At 50.1% G+C, this 15,616-nt stretch overlaps 1 protein-coding gene across 4 annotated transcripts in view; it reads left to right on the top strand.

Moving 5' to 3' along the window:
* Positions 1-15,616, top strand: part of Nos1 (nitric oxide synthase 1) — a 174,168-nt gene that overhangs the window by 113,916 nt on the left and 44,636 nt on the right. For all 4 annotated transcript variants that reach the window (XM_060382531.1, XM_060382530.1, XM_021642746.2 and 1 more), the window contains 8 exons: positions 191-282; positions 2,456-2,597; positions 5,656-5,795; positions 7,251-7,425; positions 10,081-10,182; positions 11,868-12,062; positions 12,568-12,653; positions 14,631-14,775. In XM_060382531.1, coding sequence (XP_060238514.1) covers positions 191-282; positions 2,456-2,597; positions 5,656-5,795; positions 7,251-7,425; positions 10,081-10,182; positions 11,868-12,062; positions 12,568-12,653; positions 14,631-14,775 — 1,077 coding nt within the window. The remainder of the gene's footprint in view (positions 1-190; positions 283-2,455; positions 2,598-5,655; positions 5,796-7,250; positions 7,426-10,080; positions 10,183-11,867; positions 12,063-12,567; positions 12,654-14,630; positions 14,776-15,616) is intronic.

Here is a 15,616-nt window from a genome sequence, read left to right as displayed (position 1 = left end):
ATATTTCCTCAGTTATTAGTACAGGAAAAAAAAAAAAAGACAGCCTGGACCTCAAGAATGGGGAGGGGGGCTTGCTATCCAGGAGGGGTGCAGCTGCTGTGGCCTCAGGGTCCTCTGGAAAGGAAATCTGCCTTGGCACTGCCAGGGAAGAGAGGAGGCAGCCAGCAATCCCGTCATGCATTTTTTGCAGGTGTTTGATGCCCGAGACTGCACCACGGCCCATGGCATGTTCAACTACATTTGTAACCACGTCAAGTACGCCACCAACAAAGGGAACCTCAGGTGAGTTGCCCCGCCAGATAGGGCGGGGTGGGGTGGGGTCCCCGCAGCATGGAGTACTGGTTCCGGATGTGGCTCAGCTACCGGGGGAGGGGGAGATTGTCCCCTTGTGGGGAAGCGGCCCAACTGGCAGAAATACCCTGGCGTTCTTATCCCCTGCCCCTCCTCTGCCAAAAAGAACAACAGAAATGGAGAGTATCTCTGGACTCTAGTTCCCTGTCACCCAGAGAGAGAATGGGAAACCAGCTAGGATTCCTGGAAAGAAGAAGCTCCCATTTCCAAGTAGAGCCAGCTCTCACAGCATCCCACACTGCTATCTCCCGTTCTACGGGCCACTCTGACCTCCAGTTCTGTCCCACCAAGCCCCACGTTGGACTCTCGTACCAATACAAGGAACACCGCCTGCAGGGAGCCAGTTAAGGCAGCGAGGCTCGTTGATCGTGACTTCTGGGCTGGCCTCAGCAGCCGCCTCACAGCTGAGGCTCCATCCACAGCTGGCTGCCCTTGTCAATCCCGCCGGTGACATCTGTTCCCCCGCATCCCGGGCTGCCCTGAGCTCACACAGAGGGAGGTGTGTCCACTTCAGGCATGGCTTTCCTTGCTTCCTAAGCTACCAGTAAGAAGAGAAATCCTGTATATGTGAGGGACTGGTAGTGAGAGTCTTTCCTACGTAACTTCATCCTGATACATCAGAGAAGTGTCCAGCAAGTGGAGAGGAAGGGCGGTTGAATGGGTGTTCACTGTGCAAGCATGGGGGTCTGAGTTCAAATCCAGAACCCGGGTTTAAAAAGCCAAGGGTAGTGGCACACACTTGCCATCCCAGTGCTGGGGAAGTGGAGGCAGGGGCATTCCTAGAGCTTGCTGTCCAGCCAGCCTAGCACAGTAGGTGAGCTTCAGGGTGAGTGAGAAACCTTGTCTCAAAAAGCAGGGTAAGCCTCTGGCTTCCATGCAATGTGTACATGCATGCACACAGATACACACACACACACACACACACACACACAGACACAGACACAGAGAGAGAGAGAGAGACAGAGAGAGAGAGAGATAGAGAGAAAGAGAGAGACAGAGAGAAAGAGAGACAGAGAGGAGAATATGCCTTCCAGCATATTCTAAACCATGAATGGCTAAGTCCTCAAGTTGCTTAGGAGCTGTTCTGATGGTTTTTCAAAGGACATTATGAGCCGCCAAGAGGAGGGGTCACCCCGCGCTCGGCAGCTGTGCTCAGTGATCTAGTCTGTGGAGAGCGGGTATCTTCGTGAGAGCTAAATGAAAAAAAATAATCACTTAGGATTTTTTTCTCAAGTTTTAAACCTCCGGTCTGAAAACCAGACTGCAGACATAGGAGAATGTTCGCTGCTATGAGCATAAAGAGTACATGCCTGAGGGAGTGACTCACAGAGCAGGCCCTGAAACTGCCCAAAGGTGAGGGGGCGTGGCCAGGCTCCCTCCATCTCAGTTCCCACACAGAAAGTGAGTCTCAGACCCCATTCCCAGCCCAACGTGTGGCTCTGGTATTTGTAAACAGGCTTCTTGAATGTATGTGCACAGAAACAGGTTCTGGCTGATGGCCATGTGTCTTCACGCCAGAGGGGAGGCAGCTTGCTCCATTCTTAGTGGTCTCCCACGTGCTGCAGAGATTTTCACTAAGAGTGGCTTTGTCTCCCTGAGCTGCCTTCAGCCCAGGCTCTAACCTCATCCTCTGGCATCAGTGACATCATACCCTGCAGTAGCAAATGCTGCATCCCCGTCTCTGGAGAGTAGGACCTACAGAACGTGCTCAGAAACAGGGTCCAGCAAACTCCATCTGGGATGCCATTTTTGGAAATGGAATCTAGTCCAGCCTTGGATGTGGGCCTGTGACAGCAGAGAGGGATTCCAAGCAAGGGGTGGAACACGACTTTCTCACAGGAGCCCATATTCCCTGCAGTGTGTGGTGGCACATACCTCTCATGCCAGCCCTCAGGAGGCTGAGGCAGGAGGATCACGACTTCAAAACCAGGATGTGTGTTCCCTGCCTTCCACCTCGCACAGACTGAAGATTTTGTTGGAGGAGCTGGTAACCCACCGCCTGCCCACAGACGGGCACCTGGACAGCAGATCTCCAGCTCTGCCCCTGGGTCCTCCAAAGAGCAAGTCCCACCCTGGTGACTCATGTCCTCTCCCCTCTCCCAAGGTCGGCCATCACCATATTCCCTCAGAGGACTGACGGCAAGCATGACTTTCGAGTGTGGAACTCACAGCTCATCCGCTATGCTGGCTACAAGCAGCCCGACGGCTCCACCTTGGGGGACCCAGCCAACGTGCAGTTTACAGAGGTGAGCATGGGTGTCCCAAGCCTATTCCTGGATGGACTCTCTGTTCCTGCCCCCCCATGCTTTTCCAGTTTAACATTTTTGTCCTGGAGGGGCCAGCCAGCAAGGGACAGGATCCCACTCCTCAGCCCTGCTCTACATGTACCATCCTTCCACTCCATCATTCTGGTTCCATGGCAGACATTTGGCCATTTTTCATGCCATAACCTATCCCAACCCTCCCTATAGAAGCTCCTGTCCCCTTTCAGAGTGGAATAGGCTGAGTCTTGCCAGTGCCAAGGAACTTATCCCGAAGTATTAAATGAATGAAAAGATGTCTAGGACCCTAGGGAAGGTCCCCCAGCCTCCCATCAGTAGAAATGTTGTCTGGAGAAGCCGCCTTTCCTGAGATAACCTGATAGCCTCCTTCATGTGTTGACCAGTAGTTTGAGCTATAGCCAAGTGTGGTGGCACATGATTTGGGTACTTGGGAGGCAGATGCAGGGGGATCTCTGTGACTTCAAGGTCAACCTGGTCTACAGAGTGAGTTCCAGGACAGCCAGGGCTACACAGAGAAGCCTTGTCTTAAGGGTGGGGTTAGTTTGAGCTGTCCTTCCTTCCTAGAGCACGCCTGGTTAGGCGTCGGCATGCCACAGTGGTGAGGACCAAAGTTGACAAAAGCTGCCAAGAGAACCAGGACTGCCCATCTCCCCTCCCAGGGTCTCTCCCGTGTGGGTATGCTGACCCCTAGTTCAGGGAAGAGACACTGTCAAATGGGCCGTGCCCAGTGGGACACAGCAGCAGACATACGCCAATGCCCAGGTCCCCCCTTACTCAACCCACGCACACTCTGCTTTCCCTCCCCGCCCCCGTGTGCTGACTTCCTATGCATAAGGCTTTTCTCATTGCCGTGTGATAATCCTGAGAACCCACTGTAACCAGGGCAACCAGGAGCCGCACCTGTGCACTCAGAACCTGGGCCAGGCTCCCCAGACTCCGTTCCGCTTGGCTGAGTGCTAACTGCTAAGCATGTAGTTGGCTGACCTTGCCTCCTGCTTAGCCGAACACAAACCGTGTGCTCAAACCTCTTCTTCCTTATCTGTGTCCAGAACCTTCCCTGACCAGAATGCGTCCTCCTGGTTTCCACTCACATAGCACAAAGAAACATCTCACAACCCAGCCACGTCCCCATAAGGAGCCGTTCACGTCCCTGATGGCCATGCATGCATAGGGCTGTGAGCAAGCATGCACACAGCTGGCGCCAACCAACAGATCTCCAAGATAACCACATTTTAAAAAGGCATAGAAACGGCTCATTAATGGTCTTTCTTAATAATTTATTTAATTGTCTGAGCATTGGCATAAGGATGTCAGGTCCCCTGAAATGGGAGTTACAGACAGTTGTGAGCTGCCACATGGGGGCTGAGAATTGAACCCAGGTCCTCTGGAAGAGCAACCAGTGGTATTAACCTGAGGCATCTCTCCAGCTCCCCCCTCCCCTCACTGACAGTCTTACATTGAGTATATTTTGAAATTATAATAGTAGGGTAGAGCAGATTAGCATAGTAACAAGTTAAGAACTAAATACATTAAATATATTCATTTTTACTACTAAATATTACACCTGAACAGATTCACTTCAATATTTTGTCATTCTCTGCACATCATGGTGGTGCAGGCCTGCACTTGTGGCACTCAGGGGACCAAGGTGCAAGGGTTGTGAGTTTGAGGCCAGCCTGAGCTACATAGTGAGAATCCATCTCAACAACCAGAGTGGGGCTGTGGAGGTGGCTCGGTAGGTCAAAGGCTGGCTGCCAAAGCATGAGAGCCTGAACTCAGGACCAAGCACCCTTGGAAAAGGCTGGGTGCGGCGACAGCACAGAGGAGCTAGAGGCCACAGTGTCATGCTTTTTGGCTGCCAATCTAACCAAATCAAGAGCTCCAGGTGTTGTCAGAGCCCAGTGTGGGGGCACACACCTTCGATCCCCACACTCAGGAGGCAGAGGCAGGTGGACCTCTGGGGTTCTGAGGCCAGCCTGCTCTACATAGTGAGGTCCAGGCCAGCCAGGGCTACATAGTAAGACCCTTGGGGCTGGAGAGATGGTTCTGTGGTTAAGAGCACTGGAGGTTCTTCCATAAACCTTAGTTCAATTCCCATGACCCCCATCTGTCTATAACTCCAATTCAAGGAAATCCAATGCCGTCTTCCAGCCTCTGCAGGCACCAGGGGCACACCTGGTACATAGACATACACCCAACAAAAACACCCACACACAAAATAAAATCATAATAATAAAGTTTTTTTTTTAAAAAAGGACCCTGTCTCAAATAAAATAAGGTGGAGATGCAGAGCCTACACAACACAGACATACCGCAGAGGGAGAGAATTCAAAATAAAAACCAAATAATAAAATGTATGTAATCAGTAAGTTAATATCGATATTTAATGTACTTTATATGCTCTATAACCACAGGTTTAATATACTTAGTAAATGAACTCTCATCTTACTTAGTTTTAGTGTCAGATATCTGATTAAAATCTTAATCCATTCTTGATGAATTATTGGTCATGTGAGGTATATTGTTGGGTTTAAATCTCACAGTTTAAAATGAGTGTGTTAAAGAAGGGAGCTGCACTTCCTGGGCCTCCCTTCTTCATGAGGGTTCCAGAATGCCTTAGCTCCTGTGTCTCACTGTGCCTGTGGACAGCTGCGCCTGTCTTCTCTACAGTGAGCCACAGCACTGGTGACTTTCTTTGCATCTTGCATCACTTAACAGCATGCATAAAAACTAGCCCGTGGGGGATGCCACAGACAGTCAGACTCAGCCTTCATCCTCTCAGCATGACCAGCCAGCACAGGAGACCCTTTCTGGAAGGGGCTGACCTGTGTCCCCTGGAGAAGATGCTCTGGTTGTATGGTGAGGTTAGAGAGTGCTTGTAAAGGAGGCTTTTGTTTTTCTGTGTCTCTCATGATCAAGCGGCCCTGAGGGCTTGCACGAAGACCTCCATTTTCCCCTGTCCCTGTGCCCACTGTGTTTGGAGGGGCAGGGCAGAAATGTGACAGGAGGACTCTGTTTGTAGATCTGTATACAGCAGGGCTGGAAAGCCCCAAGAGGCCGCTTCGATGTCCTGCCGCTCCTGCTCCAGGCCAACGGCAACGACCCCGAGCTCTTCCAGATCCCCCCAGAGCTGGTGCTGGAAGTACCCATCAGGCACCCCAAGTAAGAGGGACTGCTCTTGGGGGGTGGTTTCCTGATGACCTCCTCCGCCCACCTCATGCCACCACCCCAGGTTCTCTGCGGCCCCAACAGACAGCAAGAGGCTCCTTGGCCCATCCTGGTTGTCAGGCTGGGATACCTGGGGTCCTTCTGAACTAGCCTGGACCACATCAGATACATTTCTTTCTAAGCAATTCCACGACCTCTTTGCCCAGCCCTTAGACTCACAAGAGTATACGTACTATCTTGCTACAGACATCCAATGGAGGAACTACATGTAATGACTGACCCTGCATAAACCAAGTTCAGATAGAATCTGAACCCAGAAGCAGCTAGGAGACCAAAGTCAGGGAAGCAGGTGGCATGTGTACTTAAAGAGTGAGTGACAAGCAAGGCTGGTGAGATGGCTCAGCCAATAAAGGCGCTTGCAGCCAAGCCTGACTTCTTGAGTTTGATCCCAGGGCCTATACAGTGGAAGAATAGAAATGACTCCTATAAACTGTCCCCTGTCACATGTGAGTTCATACACAAACATACAGATAAATAAATAAATATAATTATAAAATGAACCAAGGAAAACCACCATGAGGTGCTAGACTGGGGCCAAAACCAAGGCAGGTTGCTAAGAAACTTAAGTCATATGCAAAATAGATCTTAGAAATCAAGTTAATTATTTTTAATCTATGATGAACTGTATCTCAACTTTTTAAATAAAAACAGGATCCAGCCTTACCCAAGGGTGTAATGAGATAGGTGAGTCACACAAGAGCGAGAGCATCTATTTAAAAGGGTTTCTTTTTAATGTTTATTTTTCCAAGTGTGGATTCATTTAAAATACCTCATACATAAATAACAGTGCTGATGTGTTGGCTAAGTCTCTGGGGGAGGGGCCTGAAATGTTGCACCCAGCACTGGTGGTACCCCACCTGCCCTACCTGAGTCTTCCCTGGACAGAGAACACCCGTCCGAGGCTCCTGATACATTGGAACTCAACCAGACACCTGAGTGCCCTTGGCTTCCTTACGTTCATTTCTAGGCCTGTCCGACCCACTTGAGAGTCCTCATTCCATCAAGCCCTAGCACCAGCTTCAGGGCCCACTATGTCCCTTCCCCTGTGGTTTGTATCAAAGAGGGGAGGCCACAGGCCAACAATTCCTAAAATACTCAGTTCCAAGAAAGTACAGCAGTGGAGAAATATGAGGTTCCCTGGGCCCAGCTGAGCATCGGGAAGGTTTCCCAGAGAGAGTAACATTTAGCTGGAATGAAGCACAGATTTAAAAATAAAGCCGCAGGAAGAGAAGAGAGATTGGGGAGAAGGACCTCTCAATCATCAGGTGTTGTGCACGGTCCCAGGGGGGTGCTGGGCCTGGAGCATCCCCAATCTGAGGATGCTTCACCTACACGTCTGGTCAGGGGACACCTGCTGCATGCTGAGCGGAGCCACGTCACCTTCTGCAGGTTTGACTGGTTCAAGGACCTGGGACTCAAATGGTATGGCCTCCCTGCGGTGTCCAACATGCTGCTGGAGATTGGGGGCCTGGAATTCAGCGCTTGTCCCTTCAGCGGCTGGTACATGGGCACAGAGATTGGCGTCCGTGACTACTGTGACAACTCTCGGTACAACATCCTGGAGGTGAGCTCCCTCCATGGTCCCCAAATGCGGCTTTGGGCATGGGAGGTTGGACAGAGGTGGCACGGAATTGCATTCCTGGTGAATCTCCTAGAAATGCCTATGGGTTTCCTAGCAATGCTTGAAGTGTCAAATAGCGCAACCACCACCACAGAGGACACTGTGTAAGTACCTTGCACAGGAGTCTTCCCTTGACATCCACAGAGGATCCCCTGGACCCCTTCAGGGGTATGAAAATCTGCAGATAGGCAGAGAGATGACTCAGGTAGTCAAGTGCTTCCCACCATGAGAACCTGAGTTTAATTGAACTCACATTTTACAAGCTGGGCATGGATAGTAGGTGCTTACAATCCAGGACCAGGGGAGTGGGAACAAATGGAGCTCTGGGGCTTGCTGGCTGGGTAGCCTAGCCTCCTTTGGAAGTGCCAGGCCAGCGTGAGAGCCTGCCTCAGGAAACAAGTTGGATGACCCCTGAAGAACAACAATAGCACCTGAGGCTGCTCTCTGGCCAGTGAACATACATGAACATACATGCATGTGCACACACATACATATGCATGGGTACACCCATACATATGCAGACATACACACACATACACACATACCTCAGGTGCCCAAGTCCCATACATAAAATGATACTGTATTTGCACTGAGCCTCCTGTATCTTTGGACACTCTGCAGCTGACATATGACTCTAGACACACTGTCGGTGCTGTACAAATGGCTGTCACTCTATAGTTTAAGGAACAGTGACAATTGAAATGTCTTCACCTGCTGTGTACAGATGCAATTCTTTTGAATATTTTGGTCCCGGGTGTTCTGATCATGCAGCTGAGGAATGCTGGGTGTGGAGGACTGGCTTCAGAAGCTGTGCAGGGTGTGTGTGTGTGTGTGTGTGTGTGTGTGTGTGTGTAGAGAGAGAGGAGGATTGGGGTTCTTTGTGTGTTGAGTTTGTTTGTTTGTTTCCAATTGTTTTTACAATGCAGGGGTTGAACAGAGGTCACTGAGCACACTAGGCAAGCTCTGTGCCACTGAGCTATATCCCCAGCCCTACTTGCTTTGGGAAAGTTTTGGTTGTTGTATTTTATTTGTCAGCAAATGACCCACCAACAATTTGCAACATTTGGCCTTGTTTCCAAAGAGGTTACAGAGAACCTGAGAAGTCAAGGGTAGGCTTGGATCGCACAGTCTATCAGTGAAGAATCGAGGTTAGAACTCAGAGCCAAGCACCACATTTATACTGTTAAAACCATGTGTGACACCAGGTGTGGTAGCCCATGCCTGTATTCCTGTGCTTGGGAGGTAGAATTAGGAAAATCAGGAGTTTGGGGCAGTCTTCTGCTACCTGGCAGGTTCCAGCCAGCCTGGGCTACATGAGACCCTGTTTCAAAAACATAAAAAGTAGAGCAATATTCACTGGTATCTGTGGGACCCTGCCATCAAGGTTTAAGTCCGGCATTTCCGATCACCTCTAAGCTTGGTATAATATGGCGGGTTCTGGGTTCCCTTCCCACTCCAGATCAGGCAGTCATCTTATACGGAGCTCAGAGGTGACCCAGAAATGCCAGACTTTGACCTTCCTTAATAGCAGAGTGCCCCAGTGTCGTAGGTCATCAGCCTTGCTGAAGAGTGGTGTCAGGCCCCAGTCCATAGGACTCTTAACTATCAGTCAGGGGTATGGCCTGGGAACCAGAATTTTCAAGCTCCCTAGCAGTCTCCACTAGATAGACACCAGTATATACAAACCTCTGGCAAGAAACACATTAGGCTATTTTCCAGTTCAAACAGCATCCTAATTCAAGCAACATCTAGAAGTTTGTTTTTTTGGGGGGGGTTGATTTGGTTTTGAGGGTTGTTTGTTTGTTTGTTTTCTTCAAGTCAAAACTGGCATTTTTTTTTCCAACAAGTTTTTATTCTTTCAGTCAAAGCAATGCTGCACTGTGCCTGGCTGTGTGTACCCTTTCCCGATTCAGAAATTCATCAAAGGCGTTAAACAGATTTACATAAACAGGTGCCGTTCACTTTCTGAAGAGGCGAACCTGATTCCCACCCAAGCCGTCACCTTGGACAGTGATGACACATCTGCCCTCTGCTCTCTGAGTCACCTCATGACTTACATGGGAGAGTCTGCCCCCCCCCAGCCCTTCAATTCCAGCTGCTGGACACAGTGTCCGCCGGGGCTGAGGAGCAATTTACCGAAATTGAGTGATGGTAGCCTCTGAGACCTGAGTTCCACCAGCAGCTGGCCTGGACAAAGGGAGGGAATGGCACAACTTTAATTAAGGAATTTGCCTCCAGGCCTCTGACACTGTGACCTGGCTGCTCATTTCTGTTATGTCAAATACTAACGCCAGGATGTATTTCTTTTGAGTTATTTTACTGGAATGCCATTGGCTTAGAAAGCAGCTAGGTCCTAGGTCTCCGGGTCTCAAGTATTAGGTATTAATGCCTTCCCTTCTATTGATTGGCACATGAGTTTAGTGGCTTAAGGGCCAGCCATGTCTCTTTAGTCAACAACTGGGCTGTCAACAGTAAACCCTCAGAACCTGTGAGTCAGCCCATGAATAGGTTAACTGACAATTAAGAACTCCCCTCACAACACCGCTATCTTTGGTCTAAAATCCAGAGTCAGGCAGCCTGTGGGTCAATGTTTTCCAGGAAGTAGCCAAGAAGATGGATCTGGACATGAGGAAGACATCCTCACTGTGGAAGGACCAGGCACTGGTGGAGATCAACATTGCTGTTCTCTACAGCTTCCAGGTACCCTAGGTCTCAGCACCACACTCAGCGAGGTCCTCAACCCATTGCTTGAATGACCCTTTCACAGGCTCACCTTCGACCATCGGAAAACAAAGACATTTACATTATGACTCATAACAGTAGCAAAATTACAGTTATGAAGTAGCAATAAAAATAATATGATGGTTGGGGGGGTCACCACAATGTGAGGAACTGTAGGAAACGGTTGCATAGCACTGGGAAGGTGGAGAGCCACTGCTCTAGAGACTCTCTGAACAGAGGGTCAAGAGTTCTGCCTAGCAAGGCCCACCTTTGGGGGCTGGAAAGATGGCTCAGTCAGTAAAGCTTCACAAGCATGGCATCCTACATTCAATCCTCAGCGAGCCACTGAGAGCCAGATGGAGGGGGGAAATGTTTGTAGGCCCAGAGATGGTGAGGCAGGAAGCAGAGATCCCTAGGTCCTCACTGACCATCCAGCCTAGCCAGCCCTGGTGAAGTTCCAGGCCAACCTGGAATTTCCATCTCAGCCAGGCTTCTGAGGAATGACACTCAAAGCTCCCCTCTGACCTTCACCTGCACATAAACATACCTGCACCTTCATTCACACTTGAATAAAAAAAAAAAATCACCTTCAGGGGCCCTCCATATGTCAATGTGACCCACCTGCTGTCCATGCGCTTTCCTGCCATGTGGGCCTTGGCAGTGTAGACATTTGATGCAGAGAGGTGGGAGGAAGGCCTGGACTTGATGCTTAAGATTCTGCAGTCTGGTGATGGTGTCTCCATGCTTTGTCGTCCCTCAGAGATTCACTTTTCCATCACAGGGATGACACCCATCCTCACTCTCAGCCACATAGCTCCCGGCCCCAGCCCCATAAGGAGTTATAGTAGGATGGGTGGAAAATATGCCACCTAGACCATGCTGCTTTAGAGCACAAGGTGGACAGTGTTATTACACCAAGTGGACAGACGCTAACTGGGATCTAAGCGGCCACTTTTGGGACTTGGCACTAGCCCTTTCCTGGTAAACGGAAGATAAGAATGTTCATCCAGACCTTGGGTGGTCGTGAGTAGAGCAGGTACCTTGACGAACTTCACAGTGCAGAGGTCTGTGTGGGCGGCGGGGCGAGAGGCCACCTCCCAGGGAGAGCTGTGGAAATGATCAGAGCTCAGGCCCTGAGTGAGACACTCAAGACATAGGAGAGGTGAGGGAAGGAAAGGAAGGAGTCGGCAGTGTCTCTTAGACAGCTTGTGAACCCATGCCCACCAACCCAGCCTGTGCCAGGTGCCAGTCCACCCACCTCCACGTTGCCTTTCTCCTTTGATCTCCAATAGGCTCAGCCTTACTCCTTAAAACTGTCTATGTTGACAGGGTTTTATTTCACCACTATAAAAGGTTACAGAAGGTAAGCATTGCATGAGATAAGTAAACAGAAATAAAAACAAAACAAAGATCTGAGAATCTAGCTCCCACCTGAGTCTCTATTCCCCTGGTTAAAGAAAGGTGGCAGAGCAAGCAGACAGATGAGATGGATAAGGAAGGTCTTCAAGATACACTAGCCCCAAGCGGAGCCTTTCCCCTGTGCCCTTAGGCTTAAAGAACTTAGACTCATCCCACCGCCGTCCTCGGGCAGACTCTGTAGGGAATGTACCCAAACATCCCAGCTCCTCTTCCTTCCTGATGCCTTGTCACCTCTCCTCCTGCAGAGTGACAAGGTGACCATCGTTGACCACCACTCTGCCACCGAGTCCTTCATCAAGCACATGGAAAACGAGTACCGCTGCAGAGGGGGCTGCCCGGCAGACTGGGTGTGGATTGTGCCCCCCATGTCAGGCAGCATCACCCCTGTCTTCCACCAGGAGATGCTCAACTATCGACTCACCCCATCCTTTGAATACCAGGTCCTGCCCCACCCTGCCCTGGGCTCCCTTCTGCCCTGAAACCCACAACGCATGGGCTAAGTTTTCCCAGCCTATGGGGCCATCTTCAAAGAAGTGGCGTGGACATGCGTGTGCCCAGTAGCCCGAGAGACCTACAGAGACAAGACATGGGTATTCAGGAAACGGCAGTGCATAGCTGGGAATGGTGGCACACACCTAGATCCCAGCACTTGGGAGGGTTGAAACAGAAGGATGACAAGTTTGCGGCCAGCCCTGGCTATGGATCCAGACCCTGTCTCAAACACAAAGTCTAAAGGAAGTGGGGCTGAGTGGGAAGAGCTGGGGGGACAAAGCAGGGAGGCCGCTCATACCACCTTGTACAGGGACATCTGTGCCTATCCCCGCCTCAATTCCCACCTTGTGGGACTGAGGTCTGAGCAGCCCCAGCCCCAGGGAACCTCAGGCTTCTCCAGGTGGGATTGAATCTCCTCAGGGCTGTGACTGGTATCATCACTTCTCTTCCCAGCCTGATCCATGGAACACCCATGTGTGGAAGGGCACCAATGGGACCCCCACAAAGCGGCGAGCCATTGGCTTCAAGAAATTGGCAGAGTGAGTGCCCTGAACTGGGGGATGAAGGGATCTGTCCACAAGCTGAGAGTACTTGGCACTAGGCAGGTGCTGTATTACAGTGTGCCAACTGGGTGATGGGTATTTCCATCCCACCTCCACCATGTCACACACACAATCATATGCATACATACACACAGACACACACACATATACACATGCACACATACACACAATCACACACATATACACATGCACCCGTACACACACATATATACATACATGCACAGACACATATACACACATACACATATACACGTACAGCACACACAGAGAGACATATATACATATACACATACACAAACATATGTATACACACACACACACATGCACACACGGTGTAGGGTTAGGGAAGACGTGGGTATTCCACGTCTTGCTGTTGAGCTATACAGCAAGACCCTGTCTTTTACAAAAAATTGATGATGATGTTTAACTGAGCCAAATAGAAGATCAGGATGCTATGCACCAAGGCCACTCAGATCACTTTTGACCTAGCGTCCAGCTGGCATATACTGTGTGTGCCATCAAGATGATTTAATGAGGTCACCAATCTCAAGTGCCAAGAAAGGAAACCCCACTGATCCCCTCAGTGGGAACCTCTGTTTGGTAGAAGACATTGACTCAAGCTAAGCCAGCTTGTACTCAGCTCCCAGACTCTAGAACTCTCCTGTGTGGCATCCAGGAGTACAGCAGGTACCGCTTATTCTAGGGACCCCAGAGGCAGGACTGCAGGCCAACTTGCAGTACCCGACCCCATGAACTTGGACCTAGTAGATCTTCTTATTCTCTCTCCCTCCATTCCTACTTCCCACCCTTCTTCTCTCTTCTCTCCATCTCCCCAACCTCTGGCCAGTAATCTCACAAGCAGCCTCTTTCCTTACTAAAGCACCCCAAACAGTCTCAGGAGAACCTTTGACTACAGCTCCATTCTGCAGGTGCCAAGGGAGAAAGGTAGTTGGAAGAAACACCGACTGTGTTGTTAAGCTCAGGGTGGAGACCCTGTAGGTTAATTATACATGCTCTCCGTGCTACTGGCCTTCCAGGGGAGCCCTCTAGGCGCCCTTTAGCCCTCTTCCTCCCTCCCTCCTTCCTTCCTCCCTGAGCTCAAAGCCTTCCTGCAGTGTGAGTGGTTTCCCTAATTCGGTAAAATGATGAACTTAACCACCAATAAACTTCAGGTGGGAGATACACAGTAATTTGTTTTCAAGGCGGTTTCTAGTGAGAATGGGAGGAAAGCTCAGGTACAGCCAAGTCTGTGTTGGGCAGTCACTCCTGGCTCTCCCTCTCCTTCTGTCCCTCCCCGCCCCCCCCTTCAGTACACCCCTTGCTTAAAGTTCTCCAACTTGATGTCAAATTCCTCCCAGTTTGGGCACAGAATCTAAAAATTCAGGTTCTTTTGATAGGTATTTGATATCTATCTGGATGGCACCTACCAGGCGCTAGTGTGTTTGCAAATAAAGAATTCTGGTTCTGCCTTTATGGACGTTAAAAGCCACTAGGCTGGTCTGGTGGAATGGCTCAGGGGGCAAAGGCACTTGTTGCCAAGCCTGAGGACCTGAGCCTGAACTCCAGTATCTATATGGTGGAAGGAGAAGACCAATTTGGGCAGGCTGACCCCTGACCTCCATGCCCAGGCGAAGGCAGAAACACATGACTACTCATGTACAGACACTAAATAAATAAGTGAAATAAATTCTATTTCCAAAAATCCCTTAAAACCCTCTAGTTCAAGGCCTGGGGATTATTGGTGACAAGCTTCTCAGGACTAGAAAGAATCAACCAAAAACAGCCAAGTTGCCAACCTTGGACCTCAGAACTCTTGCACTGGGGAAATGATGAAGTCACCATGGTCTCTGAACAATGGGGTGTCCTGTGTCTCTAAGGGTCCTCAGCTCTCATCCCAGCACCTTGTCGTCCTTTCTCTGTTCCCCATTTTTCTCTCCGCCTGCTTCCTCGCAGAGCCGTCAAGTTCTCAGCCAAGCTGATGGGGCAGGCCATGGCCAAGAGGGTCAAAGCGACCATCCTCTATGCCACGGAGACAGGCAAATCACAAGCCTATGCCAAGACCCTGTGCGAGATCTTTAAGCATGCCTTCGATGCCAAGGTGAGCAAGAGCTGGTATCAGCTCCCTTGACCCTAGTGGTAAATAATGCACTTTTTTTTTTTCATAGGAGTCCAGTCCACATGAAATCCCTATCTCTAGAGCAAAATGTTAGCAGACTGATGAGAATCCATCTTGCTGGGGATCTGCATAAACCCCCTCAGCAGCTACAGCTCTGTGGACTACATCAGTGCGGGGCTTCTCAGCCTTTGCTCTACGAACGCCCATTATATTGGGAAATGATGAGCTACACATACTTCTGACAATGGATCCCTTGATCTTAGGGAGCACCTGGGAAGACTGGGGTTCCTTAGAACGTACTTGGAGAAATGTGCAAGTAATGCTAAGACGAAGGTGACAGTCTCTCCCTACGGTGGGCACCTCAGCCTCGAGGGGCTCAGGCCCTTTGGGGCACTGAAGGAAGGATTAGAGCAAAGGTTGACAAAACCTGGTCAGGTATTGCCAGGTCACGCACAGCTAACTCTAGCCAAGACTCCAAGGTCATAAAAATTCTAGGGGCATGGGTTGGGCACATGGCTCAGCCACTAAATCACCTGTCACCCTAGCATGAGGAGTAGAGTTTGGATGGCCCAGCTTCCAGATGTAAAAGCCAGGTGTGTGGTGGCCTCTCATTGGGGAGGCAAGGAGGAGGATTCCCTAGAACAAGCTGGCTAGACTAGACAAAGCAGTGATCTCTAGGCTCAACTGAGAAACGCTATCTCAGAAAACAAAAGTCAGGAGCAGTGGAGGGACACAACCAGTGTCAACCTCTGACCTTCACATGCACACACACATATACACATGTGCACGTACACATGTGCAAGTAAAGAAAAAAAAGTTCAGG

Source organism: Meriones unguiculatus, chromosome 4 (genome assembly GCF_030254825.1).
Source record: "Meriones unguiculatus strain TT.TT164.6M chromosome 4, Bangor_MerUng_6.1, whole genome shotgun sequence".
Lineage (NCBI taxonomy): Eukaryota > Metazoa > Chordata > Mammalia > Rodentia > Muridae > Meriones > Meriones unguiculatus.
The sequence above is the reverse complement of the archived record's forward strand: the minus strand, read 5'-3'. Positions and strand labels throughout refer to the sequence as shown.